This window comes from Chinchilla lanigera, unplaced genomic scaffold (assembly GCF_000276665.1).
Source record: "Chinchilla lanigera isolate Chin_1 unplaced genomic scaffold, ChiLan1.0 scaffold00006, whole genome shotgun sequence".
Taxonomy (NCBI): domain Eukaryota; kingdom Metazoa; phylum Chordata; class Mammalia; order Rodentia; family Chinchillidae; genus Chinchilla; species Chinchilla lanigera.
This window is the reverse complement of record NW_004955407.1, coordinates 17525756-17543097: the sequence shown is the minus strand read 5'-3', so window position 1 is coordinate 17543097 and position 17342 is coordinate 17525756. Positions and strand designations below refer to the sequence as shown.

General features: G+C 33.4%; 1 protein-coding gene across 6 annotated transcripts in view; it reads right to left on the bottom strand.

Moving 5' to 3' along the window:
- Usp25 (ubiquitin specific peptidase 25) overlaps positions 1 to 17342 on the bottom strand; it is a gene marked incomplete at its 5' end in the record, with an annotated part of 142840 nt that overhangs the window by 29041 nt on the left and 96457 nt on the right. For 4 of the 6 annotated variants that reach the window (XM_005375571.2, XM_005375573.2, XM_013503834.1 and 1 more), the window contains 5 exon segments: positions 976 to 1089; positions 6448 to 6587; positions 13549 to 13749; positions 14865 to 15093; positions 15824 to 15894. In XM_005375571.2, the coding sequence (XP_005375628.1) occupies positions 976 to 1089; positions 6448 to 6587; positions 13549 to 13749; positions 14865 to 15093; positions 15824 to 15894 (755 nt within the window). 6 annotated transcript variants of the gene reach the window in all.

Here is a 17342-nt window from a genome sequence, read left to right as displayed (position 1 = left end):
TATTTATTCATTATATGCCATGTATACTTACACTGGCATAGTGATATTAATGTCTTCATGACACCTCTGATTTTAGTAGTTATTACATAACAGCAACTATACACTGAAGTATGGAAAAAGTATTTCATGTACATAAATTGAGTTCTCATTCACACCCATTACAACTCATAAATGACAGATTACAAAAAGTTTCCTCTCCACTCATCTCATCTCCCTTAATAGTATCATCTTCTTTACTATTACTATTCAGGAAGAGCTTTACTGGACCTCCCTCAAACAGAAAAAAGGAAAATTTTAAGAGTATTAATAAAAATGGAAAGAGGATGAAAATGATCTGGTGGATGAGGACAATAGACCATATTCATCTGAATTCCAAAGAACACTTATCAGAAGAAATAAAAATGCCTCTACACTGCTGGAAAAACTAAGAGATGATAATAAATCAGTGAACAGATAAAGAAGAAATAAAAAGGTGTTGTAGTGTGTGAAACACTGCTAGGCACTCAGTAATTTCAACAAATCATTCCATTCACTGTCACAGAAGTTGTAGGAGGAAAAATATCAATTATCCATCTTTTAATCATGTGGTAGGATTTCCTGATAGCATATAGTGGGCAAAATATAATAAATTACTCAAGAATACAAAAGAAACTAAAAGCTATTTCTAAATGCAAAAATATCTGCTACATTTAAACAAATCTTATTGTAATCTATTAATCTGGGAGTAAACCAATACTGTATCTAGATAAAAGAACTAACTCCAAAATATAAAATTATTCTTTTAAACTTTTAATAAGTTTTCTATGTAAACTTTCACTTAAATTCAAAGTTGTTAGTAAGTGGTAATGTCATACCACGAGTGGCAAAGCTGTGCGTTATGCACTGATAGAGGCGTGTGAGGGTGTAAGCATGCGAAGAATACTTGTATTAAACAGCAAAAAATAAGGACGGTGCAGAGCACTATTGAAAAGGTACCTCGTCATCATACCCCCCCTCCTTTGATTCGATCACAAATTTCCCTACATGAGGAATCGCCACCTCTACAACTTGCTGATTGGAAGGTGGTTGACTTATGGTATTTTCAGGTTTCTGCAGAAGAAAATCATTGGTATGAACATTAGGAAAGAGAACAATGGAAGCCAATTTAAGCACACAGACTAAAATCTCTTAAAAATACCTGCAATTGCTAGGTATAAAATGAAACCTCTAAAACTGAACATTAGAAGTGAATGCATTGATCAAATAGTAATACAAAATCTATACCCTTGCTCTTCCCATCACACACACTTTTATTAGTATATGTTTATAGTACATAATGACTACTTTCATTGTGACAAGAAAATATATGTACAACGTATCTTTATTATTTTTATTCCCCTTCCTCCATCTCAAGATTGCTTCCCACTTACCAAAGATCTATCTTCCTAGTTCCTGTTGTGTTTTTTTCCTGCTCTATTTATACACTGAGAGAAGTTATGTGGTATTTAAGCTTGTATTTCTGATTTATTTCACTTAATATTATGGTCTCAAGGTGGACCCATTTTCCTATAAACAATTCAAACTTACCCTTCTTTACATCACAATAGTACTCCATTGTGTAGAAATACCATATTTTAAATTCCAAACATTTTAAAGTAGCTCTTTAGTAATTTTCCACAAAATATTTTGGATTACAAATACTTAAAAATAATAAATACTGGAGTCGGTTTCCTACTATTGATTGTCTATAGCTGAAAGTACTAATTAAAAAGAACTCCATGAAATCCAAAAGCCTTTTTTGTTATTATCGCTGTCTTTTCTTTTTGTGAGACAAGATCTCAGCATGTACTGAGGTTCCAGACCGGGTTGAACTCACTGTGTAGCCCAAGCTGGCCTCAGATTTATGGCAATCCTCCAAGGGCTGAGATAACAGGCATGTGCCACCACACTCAGCTCCAGGAAGCCTTTCTTGATATTTCAATAAAAATAAAGTTATGACTTTCTCTAAACCTAGCAGAGTTTTTAGGTTTTTTTCCCCCATTTCCTAGTAGTCAACTGTGTATTCAGTTAACATCCATATGTTACAGTGTTTAATTCACTCTGTACAGCCTACAAGACTCCATATAGCATATATACTTCTTAAGTGACCACTGAACTCATACTGAAAATACTTAAAAGCTGTTGGAAAGTGATGCCCATTCTTAACAATTCAATCAGATTGATTCCTTTTTATTTATCATTGTTAATAAAGTCTACAAATTACATTAATTCATATGAATAAGAGTACATACCAGAATGGAATCCAGAAAAATACACTCAAAAACTCTAATATTTCTGAGATACTGTTCAAATTTAACAGTCATCATAAACAGTGCATCTACTATTTACTACTAAAAAACAAATTCAAAAGTACTGAAGGTACTTGAGAGCAGAGTGCTTTATGTACTCAATTTGCGTAACTTTTCTTCAACTAAGATAAATTTTAGATCTGATATAAAATATAGTAGATTTTAGTGAAACCCAATTAAAGAGATTTTATTTCCATATGAAATACAGATAAATTTTAGTAATAAAAATATTACCTAACTTTTTCAAAATACATATTCTGAAAGAGTTTTATTAATACAACAGAACTACCAGGTAAGAGTACTACTGCCCTGTCTTTTTTTTTTTTTAAATTTATGTCTTTTTGAGACAGAATTTCACTATGCAGTTTGGGCTGGCCTTGAACTCACTTTGTAGCCCAGGCTGGCCTCAAACTTCAGCAATCCTCCTGCTCCAGGCTCCTAAGTGCTGGGATTACAGGTGTGAGCAACCACGCCCAGCCTGCCTTGTTTTTTGTTTTTCTTTAATTCTTACATGCTACTTCCATAGCATTTGGTATTTTTTAGTTTGAGTTGTTTTTTTTTTGTTTTTTTTTTTTTTTAATTTTTGTTTTAAGAAAGGGTCTTACTATGTCCTCCAAGATGGTCTTGAATTCACTATGTAGTCCAAGCTGGTTTTGAACTAGCAATCATCCTGCTTCAGCTTCCAGAGGGCTAAAATTATAGGCATATACCACCATACCTAGCTTCTCTGTCAAATGTTTTAAAAAAGATTTCCTTACTTCACTCAACACTCAACTTTTCAAGAGAAAACAATCAACCTGCTTTGTTGTTTTCGTGAGATAATATTCAGCTAACCCAGTACTTAGTAAGAACTGTTTTATAAGTGGCAAGTATCATTATACTATTTCACTACAATACTGTAAATTGTTTATACTCAACTAATTCTAATTCAGTATTAATAACCACATATTCTACAGACATGGGCTTCTAAATTAAGAATTCTGAATCCTTCTAACATATGAGAGAACTGTGCTAGGTCTCCATTCAAAAGAGTGAAATATAAGCAAGTAAATTAAGAAATCTCTCTAGAGTTTACGGTGATAAATTTCTCTGTAGCAAACCAATACAAAACAATTCTATTTTAGAGACAAAATAAAAATCTAAGCAAAACAGCTACTAGGAAAGGTATTACTCAGAATACTGATCCTTTTAAAACAACATTATTTCCTTGGCGGAGAGTTTATGACTAAAATTAGGGAAAATGTTTAGAAGCTTTTCCGGTTACTATTGAAGAGTTACTGCTGAAGAGCATCAAACTAATTAATTGTAAGGGTATAAGCTGAAAAAGGGAAGACACTTCAGCTGCACTTAGAAATTTGGCATCATTCCTCAAATTCAGATATACTAAGGTAACACAGTTTTTTTCACAAAGTAGTTAATGGCTCACTGAAATAAAGTCCACATTTATTTAGCTTTGTATTATTTTAGGCAACATATTAACAAAGGCTAAATTTGAAAAGTTGAAAAATATGTTCTTTGGTTAAATGAAAAAATAAAACACTGTATGAAGTATTTTATTAATTGCCTAAAATCCATTAAGCATATGATTTTTTTTGAAAGTGGTCTCCTAAGGGTAGTTAGAAAGCTGCTGAGTGATAAAGTCTCTGACCACATTAAAATACTATCTCTTTTAACATCATAATTCACTTCTAATAAAGCCTGAAATATGGCCAAAATTTTACCTCTACTAACCAATTTATAACAATATAGAAACAGAAACAAATAATGGAGGAGTAGATAAATAAGAATCTACTCAGTGGAATAATACTCATCTGTCACATGATTTTTACTGAGTTTATAGTATACAGTGGAAGGATGAATATAAGGTTAAGTAAACAGAAGAAGGCAAGGCAAGACAGAAAATTTCATATTCAGTAGTAACTCAATTACAAAAATCCCCAAATTATATTTTAAAATAAGAGTGACAAAAACTCAAACCAACACAATGACTGAGACTCACTGCCTAAGTATTAAGTGGGACTATGCATGATTCTTCCTTGGAGGGTACTTTCCTCTACTGCATTTCGTAAATATCCTACTGTGTTCCATTTAAAATTAAAAACATTCTTCTAAAAAGCACACTGCCTAAATATTTGGAGACTGTCTAGGGTTTCAGTGGTGCTAGGTTTTCCAAGGAATTCTTATTCTAAGGTTGGAACTTAATATACTATGTATTTGTGAAATGACTAGGACTGAAGTAAAAGACAGAAGGTAGTGGTTACTACATGCCATGACTGTCACTTTAGAAAACAATAGACTTCAATAACCCTACAATCACCTCTATCTTCTGGAAAAGTGTGACTTAGGGAAATTAAACAATTTATTCAAAGCTACACTGCTAGTAAGAACTGAACCAAAATTCAAAAACACGAAAATCTGAAGATTCTTAATTTAGCTTCTAATATACACTAAATTTAGATGGGAAAACACAGTATGACACAGTTACTAGGATCCTCTGAAATGAATGAGAAGACAAAGAACCACAGGCCACTTCTGATGGCAAAGGTTAACGAATTCTTAGACATGCCGCAGATTATACAGACAGTGGGGCTAAACGTCGATGCCACTCCAAAAAAAAAGTATGGTGGAAAAAAAATCTATGCTGTTTTTCTATCATATTCTCTCCCTATCATCTTCCTTTTTCACGAAGAGATGAAGAGGCAAGTTGCTAGTTTATAAGATGATATCCACCAGAAGAAATCTAAGTAATCAAAATTTAAGTATTGGTTTCTATTTCAATTATATATGATTAACCAAACTAAAAAATACCATGACTGTACAGTAAGCTAGGTAACACTTTGGGTTTTTTGTTACTAAGTTAAAGGTTTACATTTATTAACCTTTAAGTTCTACCAAGCAGAAGTACTAATTAGCAAAGGCCCTCTATTTTTATATGGAGAAAAAATATTTCATCATGTACCTACTTCTCTGTCCTTTCTCTATCCCTAAATTTTCTTTTTCCCATCCCCCAAGAAGTCAGCAGACTTTCCAGTTCCATTAAGCGAAGTATTTTCCAGGAGTAGCTTTAGAATTAGCAAATGTTCATCTTAAGTACACTCATAGGGCTCTAAAGTACTTGAATAATCTGCAATCATAAAAAAATCTATTAAAATTAATGAATATTTTTCAAACTGGAAATGAAAGGAATAATTTTTGCTTGATATTTAGTTCATCTGAATACAACAGAATACCCTACTTACTGGACATTTTGGTTAACTAAGATCTCATATTAACTGCTGCATTGCAATTAGTAGATTACTGCTAATACTGAGGTCAATTCCTGAGCAGAAATTATGTTATAAAATTATGATACAATTAGCTGACTTTAGTATTCCAAAGAGGAATGCACAAATATTAAAGGACTTACCTTAAAGCCTGCATTGAGCTGTATAAGCCTACCACTTAAAAAAACAAAGTACTATAAAAAATGGTGTTTCAGTACCAAATTCTTGAACCGGTATCTCTAGAAAAAGTCATATTCATTGATATGAAATAGTCACTGATACCTCCACATCACTGTCCTCAATTCAGGACTTAAAAAAAACCCTTGAAAACTACAACATGGAAGGATAATGACATTATTTCACAGAAGCCTGCTGAGCTATGAGCAAACAGTTTTGTAACATCCTGTTCATCCCGCTAACCTGTAACCTAGAGTATCTAGCAGTTTTATTATTAAACACATTTCACAGAAAAATGGAAATTATATCTTAAATTCCTAACTGCTCCCATGTAATACTATTACAGATGGAGGGAGAGATGGGGGACAGGACAAACAGTTTTAAACTTTGTACTTCTCTTTTAGATTCCAAGTCAAATGATCATTTTAGCCTATGGTCATGATTCCTCACAATTCTCTGACAGGAAGACAAAACTCACGAGAAAAGAATCTTTAAAATCAGAAGCTGAAGAAATTACAGTCCAGGTACAAGGCAGCTTGCCCACAATCACCCATCATGTTCCTGGCAGATCTGTCACTGGACCTTGTCTCTCCTGGCTCCCAGAGAAGTCGCTCTCCATTACACTGCAGGAAAATTCATGAGCATGGCCATGTTCAGAGAGCCAAAAGAAAAGTTCTTACCGCCTGCAAAACTGTCTCAGGACTTTTATCTTCATGTTCATTTGACGCCTTGGTAATTACTCGAATAGTTTCTTCATTCAAGTGCTTTGAGAAATCACTTCTTGATGGCTGCTCTAGATATTCTGGTTCTCTTGCTTGTGCTTCATGAGAAAAGAATCAATTGCATATCTAACATAAATCACACAGTTTATATACTAAAGTGATCTGTTTTTCCAATTCTGAAGTTATGCATTAATCAATTTAAGTTTCTACTTAAAAGTAAAATATATCCTTTAATATACAGCACCCAGACTTTAAGAAAACAAAATAAAAACTAAGAACCACAGATACTCAAGTAATTACTACATAAAGTGCTCATTAGTTGTGGTAAAGAATTCATAAAAAAAAGAATTCACGATAAATTTTTTTCTAGCATGAAAACCAAAAATCTCATTTGGGAAAATCATCAGGTTTTTACTAAGAAAAGATTTGGTTTCTGTAACAGTTCTGGGCTGTGTTTCCACAAGGAGGACAGTATCCTTTCAAAACTGACACACTTAACTTTTCTGAACCCGCTCCAATAGCTAAATATTGTTAGAAGCAAAGCAAGCCCAAGTTGGTAAACTGGTATCAATATAAATTCATGATTTCAAATACCATGCATGTGAAGACGTTTAAAATTTTACCTTTAATTCCTATCTTCTGAGCTCCAGACCCCTATATCAAAGAATAATCTGAATATCACTGCGTAATTCACAGACAGCCTCAGAATCCCATAGGACCTTGCCAGGCTTGATGTGAGTGGCCTTCTGCCTCTCTTCACATCCCCTTGTGTCCTTTGTTCAAAAAAGTCCACACCAGCTCATTTTCATTCTTCTAGCATCCTGAAGAAGTTTATTTTCCAACCTTTGGATCACATATTCTTCCCACTGCTTATATGATCACTCACTCTCCTATTTTCTCATCCTGGAACTTTAACATCCTTTTGTTAAATATCACTTGTATGCTGAAACACTACTATTATCTAGAACAGGACTCAGTCTCATCATCATTGAAGTTTTGCTTCTGGTAAATCTGTGGTGCAGAGGGCTATTCTGTAAACACCGGCATCTACTCACTACGTGCTGGAAACACTGCTCCTCTGTTTCAAGCTATGACAACCAAAAATGTCTCCAGTGTACTCAAATGTCTTCTGGAAGACAAAACCACTCCCAGATGAGAACCACTGTTCTTCAGTAATTTCAACTTTCCTTTTAAACAGCCAGTATAATTTAATTATTGTTGCATTTATTTAAAGCACATATTCCTTGCTAGACTATCAGAATTTCATGAGCAGGGATGTCATCTCTCTTCTGCACTGCTAACACTACAATGCCTGGCATAAAACAGGAACATAATTTATGAATTCATAACTAAATTAATGAATGGATATATATAAATTAATGACTGGATATAATTAAATTAGTAAAATTTCTACAATGTTATAGAACTGATCAAATAAGTCTTTGCTGAGCTACCTACTGAGACACAAGAGAGCTATCATTCTAACACTTCATTCAATTTAAAAATCTCCAAAGTGAAATATTTTGAAAAGTACTACATTTTCAACACATATGCATGGTCCTTCATTTACTCAGTAAGTTTTAACTACCATCTAACTACGTGCCAGGCACTAGGCTAGGCATTAGGACTCCAGGGATGACAAAATAGCAAGGTTCATTTTCATGAAGCTCACAGTCAACTATGCTAAAACTCAATAACCAATCACAGAAAAAAATTGTGACAATATAAAATAAGGACGGTGGGCAATTTCGTTTTGTGAGATTAAGGTAAAGCAAAAAACCTGAAGGATTAGTAACTTACTCTGCTGGATGAAATTTTAAAGAGCCCAAGTGATGATACTGGGCTGGATTTGAAGAACCAGTGGCCATAGTACAGTGAAAGTAGAGATAAGGCACAAGACCATGCAGATAGAGTCAACACATGAACAGCCTTCAAGGCACGTAACTGTTTAGTAGGCAAGAAAAAGTGAGTAAAAAGTTTAAATAATATGCCAACTTGGCAAGTTTAAATCCCCCTGGTGGGGGCACTGGGTAGATGGTTGACTGGTAGAATACCCGCCTGGCATATGCAAGACTCTGGCTTTCATCCCCAGTACAGGAAATAAAAAAGAAATTATTCTGGTTTTGTTGTGAAGGATAGATTGGAGAGACAAGGAAAACTTGACAGCAGTGAATGAACGTACTGGGAGGTACTACAGCAATATGGGAAAGAGATGATTGTACTTTGGGATAATGAAGAAAACAATAAAGGCAGAAGTGGCTAAATGCAAGGCATATTTTAAACACAAAAGTTGGGAGGCTGCGCATAAGAATGATTCCAACTTTTTTGCTTGACTAAGTAGGATGGCGAAGGTAAAATTTCCTATAAGAAAAACTAGAAGTGGCAATGCTTAAAATGTGACAAGGAGGGATAAAAGTAGAAATTTAAATGCAAAATGTCATGACTATTGATCACAAAAGGAGCATTTTCAGATAAAGGAAAGCCATGATGATAGGGTAATTGCTCAAATGTAAGAGAAACGGTGAGTCACCTGGCTTAGATGAAACATAGGGTGCTCACAGAGAAACAGTCTTGGAAGAGTAACAATGGTAATAGGAGATCCTCATAAAAAGCAGAAAAAGGCTTTGTCTTCATTTTATCAAAATAAGAGAAAAAGAAATTTTTTTTCTCAAACGGGAAGAAATGCCTAAAGTGAAGAAAATGAATAGTTCTTTCCACTACCCAGAGGTGAACCCTGTTAGTATTTTTTGTTTTTATATATCCAGACTTTATCTGCCTACCTAGACTTTTAAACAAGAAGATCTATATAGTTTGTAACTTAAATAATAAAAATTTTTATCAATATAATCTTTATGTTGAGCTGTCCTATATAATCAGCCCACCATACCACGTAAGTAATTCCATTTCATTGTCAAAAACAGTAACAGAACGAAAGGTTTGGCTTTATAGATAATATGTAATATAAATATTAAATACAATGTTTTGATATATGTATATATCTCTAAGGATTTTTATCTTCTAACTGTATAAAAATCTCACCACTGCTGGCCTTCATAAGTGGCAGAAACTTAGTATGAAGACCGCAGTGTTTTCTGCATCGACCCTATGTCCTAATTAGCACTTTATATACTAACTAGTCTCAGTGTAATGGCCTGTACAGGCTATAATGTGCAAGACCAGTGGTGACTTTCAACACTTGTCAGTCGCACTTCCTGGAAGTCTTCCTTGATTTCCTATTGTCTGTACATAGCTACAAACTCCCATACGCATTCATTTCACTATGAATGACCACTTCTCTATACAGGTATATAATACACTTATGCCTAAATTATCTCTCAAATTATTTTATTTGTTGCATGAGTGGCTCTGAGATTTTCCAGTTAGCCTCTATGTAGAGATATTTTTAGATATGCTGTGTATGCCGCACAATGTAGCATCTTCAAAGACCCAGCACTCTAAAGTTACTCTGAGTTGGTTCCTTTTGTGTATGTTCAGGTTGGAGTAAGGGGCTGAAGAGGTTTGGCGCTGTTCTGCTTATATACATTTTCTAGTTATGGTCTTCTACATTTTAATAGGAGGGTCAACTTAACCACCAATTGGCTTCCTATTAAAATGTAAGGATCTGTTCTCAATCAAATACAAAAAGAAGAAAAATCTCAAATTTTATTCAGAAGTATTTTACCTTGGCATACTCATGAGTCATACTTATTTACAATCACACTGAAAGAGATTTCAAGAGCATTACTTGAGAAATATGCAGCCCATCCATTCTAGAAAAGCATTTGAAATCAACAATTCTCTAAAAGTAGCTTATAGAGAGAGTCATACTGATCCTTGCGTAAAATCACTCACTGTAGGAATTTGCAAGACTTCACAAATTCCTGGATCACAAATCTAAACAGTCTCTGGGATATGAAGAACAGAGACTAAGAATGAGTTAAAATTACTCCACAACAGAGAGCACATTCTTATCACATCTTTAACCTTTAGCATCACTACTATGAGTTACTTTGCTTACACTTTAAAATCAGGTATTCTCTTACACTAAGGGTCACCCCTAGGAAACTCATTAGAATCTCCATTGGGAAATAACTCAATTTAGGAAACATTCAAGGAGCATTTACCATATGTCATTTTTATACTAGATGCAGGAGAGATAAATAAAAACATCCTGTTTTCAAGGAATCTAAGAATACTGATTAGTCTCTGCTTTTAAAGAATCTGAGAATATTGAGGATATTAGCTCTTACTCTTAGGACCTAACTTTATTTTCCTAGAACAATAGAGATTTTTGTTTTTTTGTTTTTTTGTTTTTTTTTCTTTAACTTGTTGAGAAGACCCAGAGCCCTCTGCTTCCTATTTCTGGACAAATTTATGGAATATATTTCATACCAGTCACAATCACTTTCATCTTATTTTTCCTACTCTTGTTTTTGTATGTTTTACATATATATATATATATATATTTAATACATATTTAGTAAAAATCTGGGTATGCTATACATGTTATAACAATCTCAAATGCTTTTTGGATAAAGAGTAAAATAATAACTCACAAAATACTCTTCTCTTCTTCAGAATAAGTTCCCCGTTATATAAATATAACCTAGAGTCATGCTGACCAGAGGTACACTTCCAAATTATAAGATTTTTTCAGCAAATACAGATGGAGTACTTTGGTTATAGTCAAGAGAAAAAAAATTTCACTGTTAATTCTAATGTGTACATCCACAGTAAAGGACTACTGCTAGAAATCTGCACAAAAATATTCAGGTAAGTTTTTCTTTGGAGTAAGCAGGTTTGGGGAAGTAGCACAAAATGCACCAAATAATAGTGTCCAACCACTTAGCACTTATTTCAGTTTTAGTAGGCAATAAATAATGGATTTTCTTGGTCACGTGTAGGAAGACAACAAATGCTAATTTGTATACAAATATATACACCTTTTTATTTGGACTATCACTCAGAAACTGGATTTTAATTAGATTTTCTGTTATAGCTCTATTGAGAAAATTTTACAGGGAGGAAAATCACTTTGCTGGTGTTTATAAATATATTGCCTTGTATTACTCCCACAAGCACAATCCTAGTGCATCCCCCAAAGATTTAAATATGTTATCTCTGAGATACTGGAAGTATTAAGCCTCACAAAACAAATTATTTATTTTGAAAGTTATGAAGAGAAATAGAAAGACTATGGCATGAGCATTCAAACAAAATTTCTCTACTAATGACGAGATAAATAGTTCTCACTTCTTTCTAAAACTGAGTCTGGAAGAGAACCGTTACAACAGTTCTTTGGGAATTGAATTTTTCTCTATCTTTTAGTTACTTTAGCTCCTCTCAGAAATATAGCTGCACTCCCAAGTTTATTTTACACAATAAAAAGAGAAAAGTATAATAACTACTACTGAATTTTAAAGAAATTACTAAACAGATGCAAAAAGTCTGGTGGGAGTACTGATCATTAAAGAAAGGACATAAGGTACATGGACATTGCCTTTTTGTAAAAAGAGACAGTAAGATGACAAGTACACAGAGGAGGCAAGGCTGGTCCTTATCAAGTAGAAACAATATCGGAGAACGTATTATTCGTTAACTTAGCAGAAATTAAATGTTTTAGTCCTAAGTTTGGAAAGTCTTTTGAGAAACAGGTAAGATGCACCAGCAGCAACAGCTATATAAATTTTAACATTTTGGTAGGTCAAGATATTGGAACATCAAGAATAAAGTTTGGGCTCAATAAATAAAGATTTCATTGTGTTTTAGTGCTTAGATAATATTACTATTTGGGCCAGTTATGCAACCAGACTCCTCCTCCTGGTAATAATAAGAGCCAATTACATGTGAATGGAGTACATACACATTACAGAAAGAATAACCCAGCAGTTCCACCGGAGGCAAGTACTAGGGGGCAGTTTGCAAAGGGTGTGTATTGAAAACCAAAGAAGAAATTGCTAAGAAATGGAAATAGCTTAAATACCAAAGGAATTAAAGTTATGAATATGGACAAATAAGAACATGCTTGCGTCAGGCACAATACCACCACGTGGTTCTGGTAAGCTCTGTACTGAAAGAATGATCCCACCTAACATTCAAAATGATAATGCTAAAACTCAAGTAATGCATGGAAATCTATCTGAAGAAGATGAAATTAAACAAAAACATGCTTCCTTAAAAAGTAAAAACACAGGTCTTGCAAAAATGAAGTTATAAAACAACAGGTGCACCCAAAGTTATGAAAGAAAAAAAGAGAGACATAAGTTTGAGGAAATTCTCTAGGTTTAATTCGTATCCTCATTTTACCAACTACTATACAGAAATAACACTTTTTCAGAGTATGAAATATGATGTCTAAAATATATCTGCAACTCTATAATGATGAAATTAACCTTTTAAAAAAGATAAAAATATTCTACTTTCAATTTTTTCAGAACATATTTTCATTTTTATACAGTGCTTATTCTTAATATTTTATTGATTTCACCAGCTGTTTGTGAATGGCATTTTAAAATATATTTTATTGGATTTATCTCTGTTTTGAGTCTATACTTTTTTGTTTAAACTTTGCTTTTAAAGTAAGAATTATTTAAATGAAAATAAAATAGCCTATATTAATTACACTATTTCACTATTATATAAAATACACATGACTATACCAATAGCCATTACTTTTATAAAATTTGAAATTACTAGAGTTTACTCTCTGGATACAGCTAAGGAATTGGTTGGATTGCTCACAGACCTCACAGCCTCTCTTGCTCTTTGGGAAGAGAACAGCCCAAAGCAGGCAGGGCAGATAGAGGATGAATAGCATGCTGAAACAGAGATTCACATCGACCTGTAAACGGTCTATATGAATATACTGGTGTCTAGCCAAGGGATAACTAAGTTGCTACCAATTCTTATTGCTAAGTGATATAATTCCAGATGATTTCTACTGGCTTCTTCACACTTGAAGATAAAACTTTCTGGTGTTTCCTTTAATGAACATATCTTATTTTTACAATGCACTAACCATAATAAATACAAAGTACAACTTAATAAAAATAGACAAACCTGCAGGCACAGAAGACTCAGTCTCCCTCAACTTCTGAGATGCTAAAAGCTTTTCTTGCAAAGCTTTCTGGGCAAGCTGTGTGTCCCATTCTTCCAATTCTTTTTCAAATCGCTGGTTGTCTTCCTCAACAAAATCTCTCAAATCCGGTGGTAATGTTTCTAATCCAACAAGGGCCTGCCCAGTTTCCTTATTAAATTCCTCTGAAAATCAAATTTCAAAAACTAGTATAAAATTAGGAATTAAAAGAAAAACCCAAAGCTCAAAATAGAATTCAAGTCATATAAACTATGTATTATTGCTGTACAGCACCAATAAATTTTTTAACTCTACCAAATACTCAGAAAAACAATGATACAAATATCTGAAAAGCCACTACAGATAATCTTATAAGATTTTTATAATCTGAAGAGAAACACTTGAGATAAAGGTATGAAAACAAAATTTTTATTTCTTTAACATTGATCTTCTGAAAAACAAAACATTGATCTTCTGTCACTACAAGAAGAGATGTGTTACTCCTGAAGTAAAACTCTTCACGTAGTGAGAAGTAACCCACAAACTTGTAACTATTAAACATGAAATAAAATTAAAACTGTATCATCAAAAGCAATTAAATATAGTCATTAGGATAAATATACAATTTAAATATATAATTATGTAAACTAATCAATGTGGCAAGATATCTTAAAAGCTTTATATGAGTACTAGTTAAAAGAATGACTTAGCCAGGTGTAGTGGCCTATGCCTATGATACCAGCACTCTGGGAGGCTGAGGCAGGAGAATCTCAAATTCTAGCCTTGACTGTGCAATTAACAGGATGTCTCGAAATTTAAAAAAAAGAAAGGACCAGGGATGTAGCTCTTTGCAAAGGCCCTGGGTACCAAAAAAGCAAAAAAAATACCCAAGGGTGAGTCAACCTCTACTATACACTCACATATGCAACATATACAAACTTTATCATTTGAACTGTAAATTGATTGCTTAGCTAGTTTTGATGACTAGTTAAAGACAGAGGCTAGACTAAGGAGTTTAAATATAAGTTAAATGGATATTTTCATAGAAAGGTTTCTAATAAAGAAAAAGGTCAGATTTACACTTAATAATTACACTTAATAAACTATAATAGTTTATCAGTTATGATCACATTACTTTTCAACTCTAGCTTTCTCATTTGCAACAACCCTGCACCACTTACTAATCACACCCATCTCCTCTAAATGAAGTACACTGAACTAATCATGGTGCAAAAGAGAGTGACATCAAAGTACTACCTATTTAAAAATATACTCCACCCTATACATTTCATGGTCTTACCTTGTATTAAGAATTGTGCCTTATCATTTATATACATTAAACAATAAGCACTGGCATTTCTATAACCACCAAAGGAGTCCCTCACTAGCTCTTCCCATGACGACTTTGTCACAGCGATATCATTGTACTTCATCCACCTGCTTTCATGATGATCAAAAATGTACGCCCAGTAGTGTCCAGCATTCGCTTGGCCCTCATGAACCAACACAGCATGTAAACGATAGGGAACCTAAACGTAGAAAGGAAAGAAAGGGGATTAAACTGCAGTTATGTAGTCTACAAACCACTTTCCATGAAACCACTTCTTTGAGGAAAAACATGGGAGTGCAATAGGATAAAACTGGATGGGATTAGAACTTTGAGAACATTAAAACTACAAATTATTTTTAAAAAGAGGAAAATAAAATAAGCTAAAGATACGTAAAACAGATAGATATGTAAATAAGGGATGCTTTTCAAAACTTTAAAAATATATTACTGTGTATATATTTGTTGACCTATTTATTTAAGTAAAAAACTATGAATGGTTTTATACAGAACACATGATTTGTTCAAATCATCATAACTATTACTGGTGGCTGAAAAAATTGATTATATAATGTATGCCAGAGGATAAAATGAAATTTAGCTTTAATGTTTCTCTCTACATCTTGTATCTTTAAACAATCATTTATTTAAATAATTAAACATTTAATTAAGATGTTCTGAAAATTTGTTATGAATTTTATTCTAAAATTATGAAATGAATGAGCAATAGGTACAAAGTGAAATATTGTTATAAAACATCACAAAATTTCTGTTTATTTTCACAATTTATTGCTTATATTATTATTATACTAAAATCTATATAAATTTTATAGTAAAGCATGTAACAAAAATTTGGTTACATTATTATAACAATAAGGTAAAATACATGTACAGAATTCTGACAATAATAAACAGCTCAAAATTTTACTTACTTGGATCATGGATTTGTCAGAGTACATTAGCTCAATTGTTCGATGGATTCTGGATATGCTTTCCTGTAAATCTAAGGATATAAACTGTCATTTAATGATTAAATGTATTTCTCAAACTGGTAAGATAAAAACTTTACTATCTGTAGTCTGGATGAAATGAGATACATTTCTTCTGAAAAAAAACATACAGAACACAAATGCATAGTTAAACACCAAAACAAGTATGATTCATCTAGAAAATGTACAGGGCCAATGAAATTGCACTTTGTTCAAATATACAAAGGAAGGTGCCACTATTAGATTTAAAATGCTCCCCCAAAGTCTCACATATACAGAGGTGGGGATCTTGGAAGGTGAGCAGGTCACAGGGCTCCTCACTCATCAGATGACTGACCCACTGATGAGCTCACGGCTGAATGTGCTGGTAAGAGATGGGGCCTGGGTGGAGGAGGTGCGTCCCTGGGGACACGGCCCGGACAGGTATATTCTTGTCCTCAGCCCCCTCCTCTATTTTCCTGGCTGCAACTGGTTGAAAACTTCCTGCCACAAGTCCTCTGCCTGGTCATTCCTGCACTGGAGCCAGGCAACCATGGACTGAAACCTTTAAAACCATCTACCAAAATAAATCTTTTCTCCTTTAAAGTTTCGAATGTCAAGTACTTTATCTCAGCCTTGAAAACTAATTCATAAAATTTCAGTGAAAATTAAAGTTAACCCCCTTACATCCTAATAAGAGAACTTAAACATGAAATTAAATGACTTCCTCAGATCATCTTGCACATGTAAGTAAGTGAAGAAAAATCCACTGCAATCACCAAAGAAACAAACTGACAGGTTGACAGCCTGAGCGACTTAAGTGACTCAGTGAGGCCCTGTCTCAAAAAATAAAGGGCTACGTATGTAGCTCACTGAGAAAGCCCCAGGTTTCATACACATTACCATTAAAGAAAAGGGAACAGAATAATACAAACAACAAACACATTATGCATAAAAATACTAAGGAAAATGTTTCCAGCTATTAAGGCTAATTTTTAGTCACTATCATCTACTCTAGTAAGACTGTTACCTAGTCACCTACTGTATGTAAAGAGTCAAGTTGGTCATCTAAAATCTAATGTTGTTTAGTTTATATCCAACCTTGTGGGAGAAAACAACAATTCCTCTATTATTTTTTAGAGATCAACAAAATTAGCATAAAATCGTGATGATAGTAGGATATTATATATTGAGGTAAACATACTAAAATTTACCTCAAAATATTAATATAATTTCATGAAAAGCAAAACGTGACATTTTAATAACAGAAAATAGGAAGGAGGTAAGTCCAGAAGAAAAAAATTTCTTTGAAGGAAGAATAGAGGGAAACAACAAAAAGAACACACACAGAGGACACTGGATTTACTCTTCCTATTCTGCTGGAGGCAGGTAAAACCCCGTTATACACCTGCCTAAGTTCATACATTGTATCTGGAAAATCTTTGTTAGAACAGATTCAAAAGGAAAATTTGTATTTCTAATT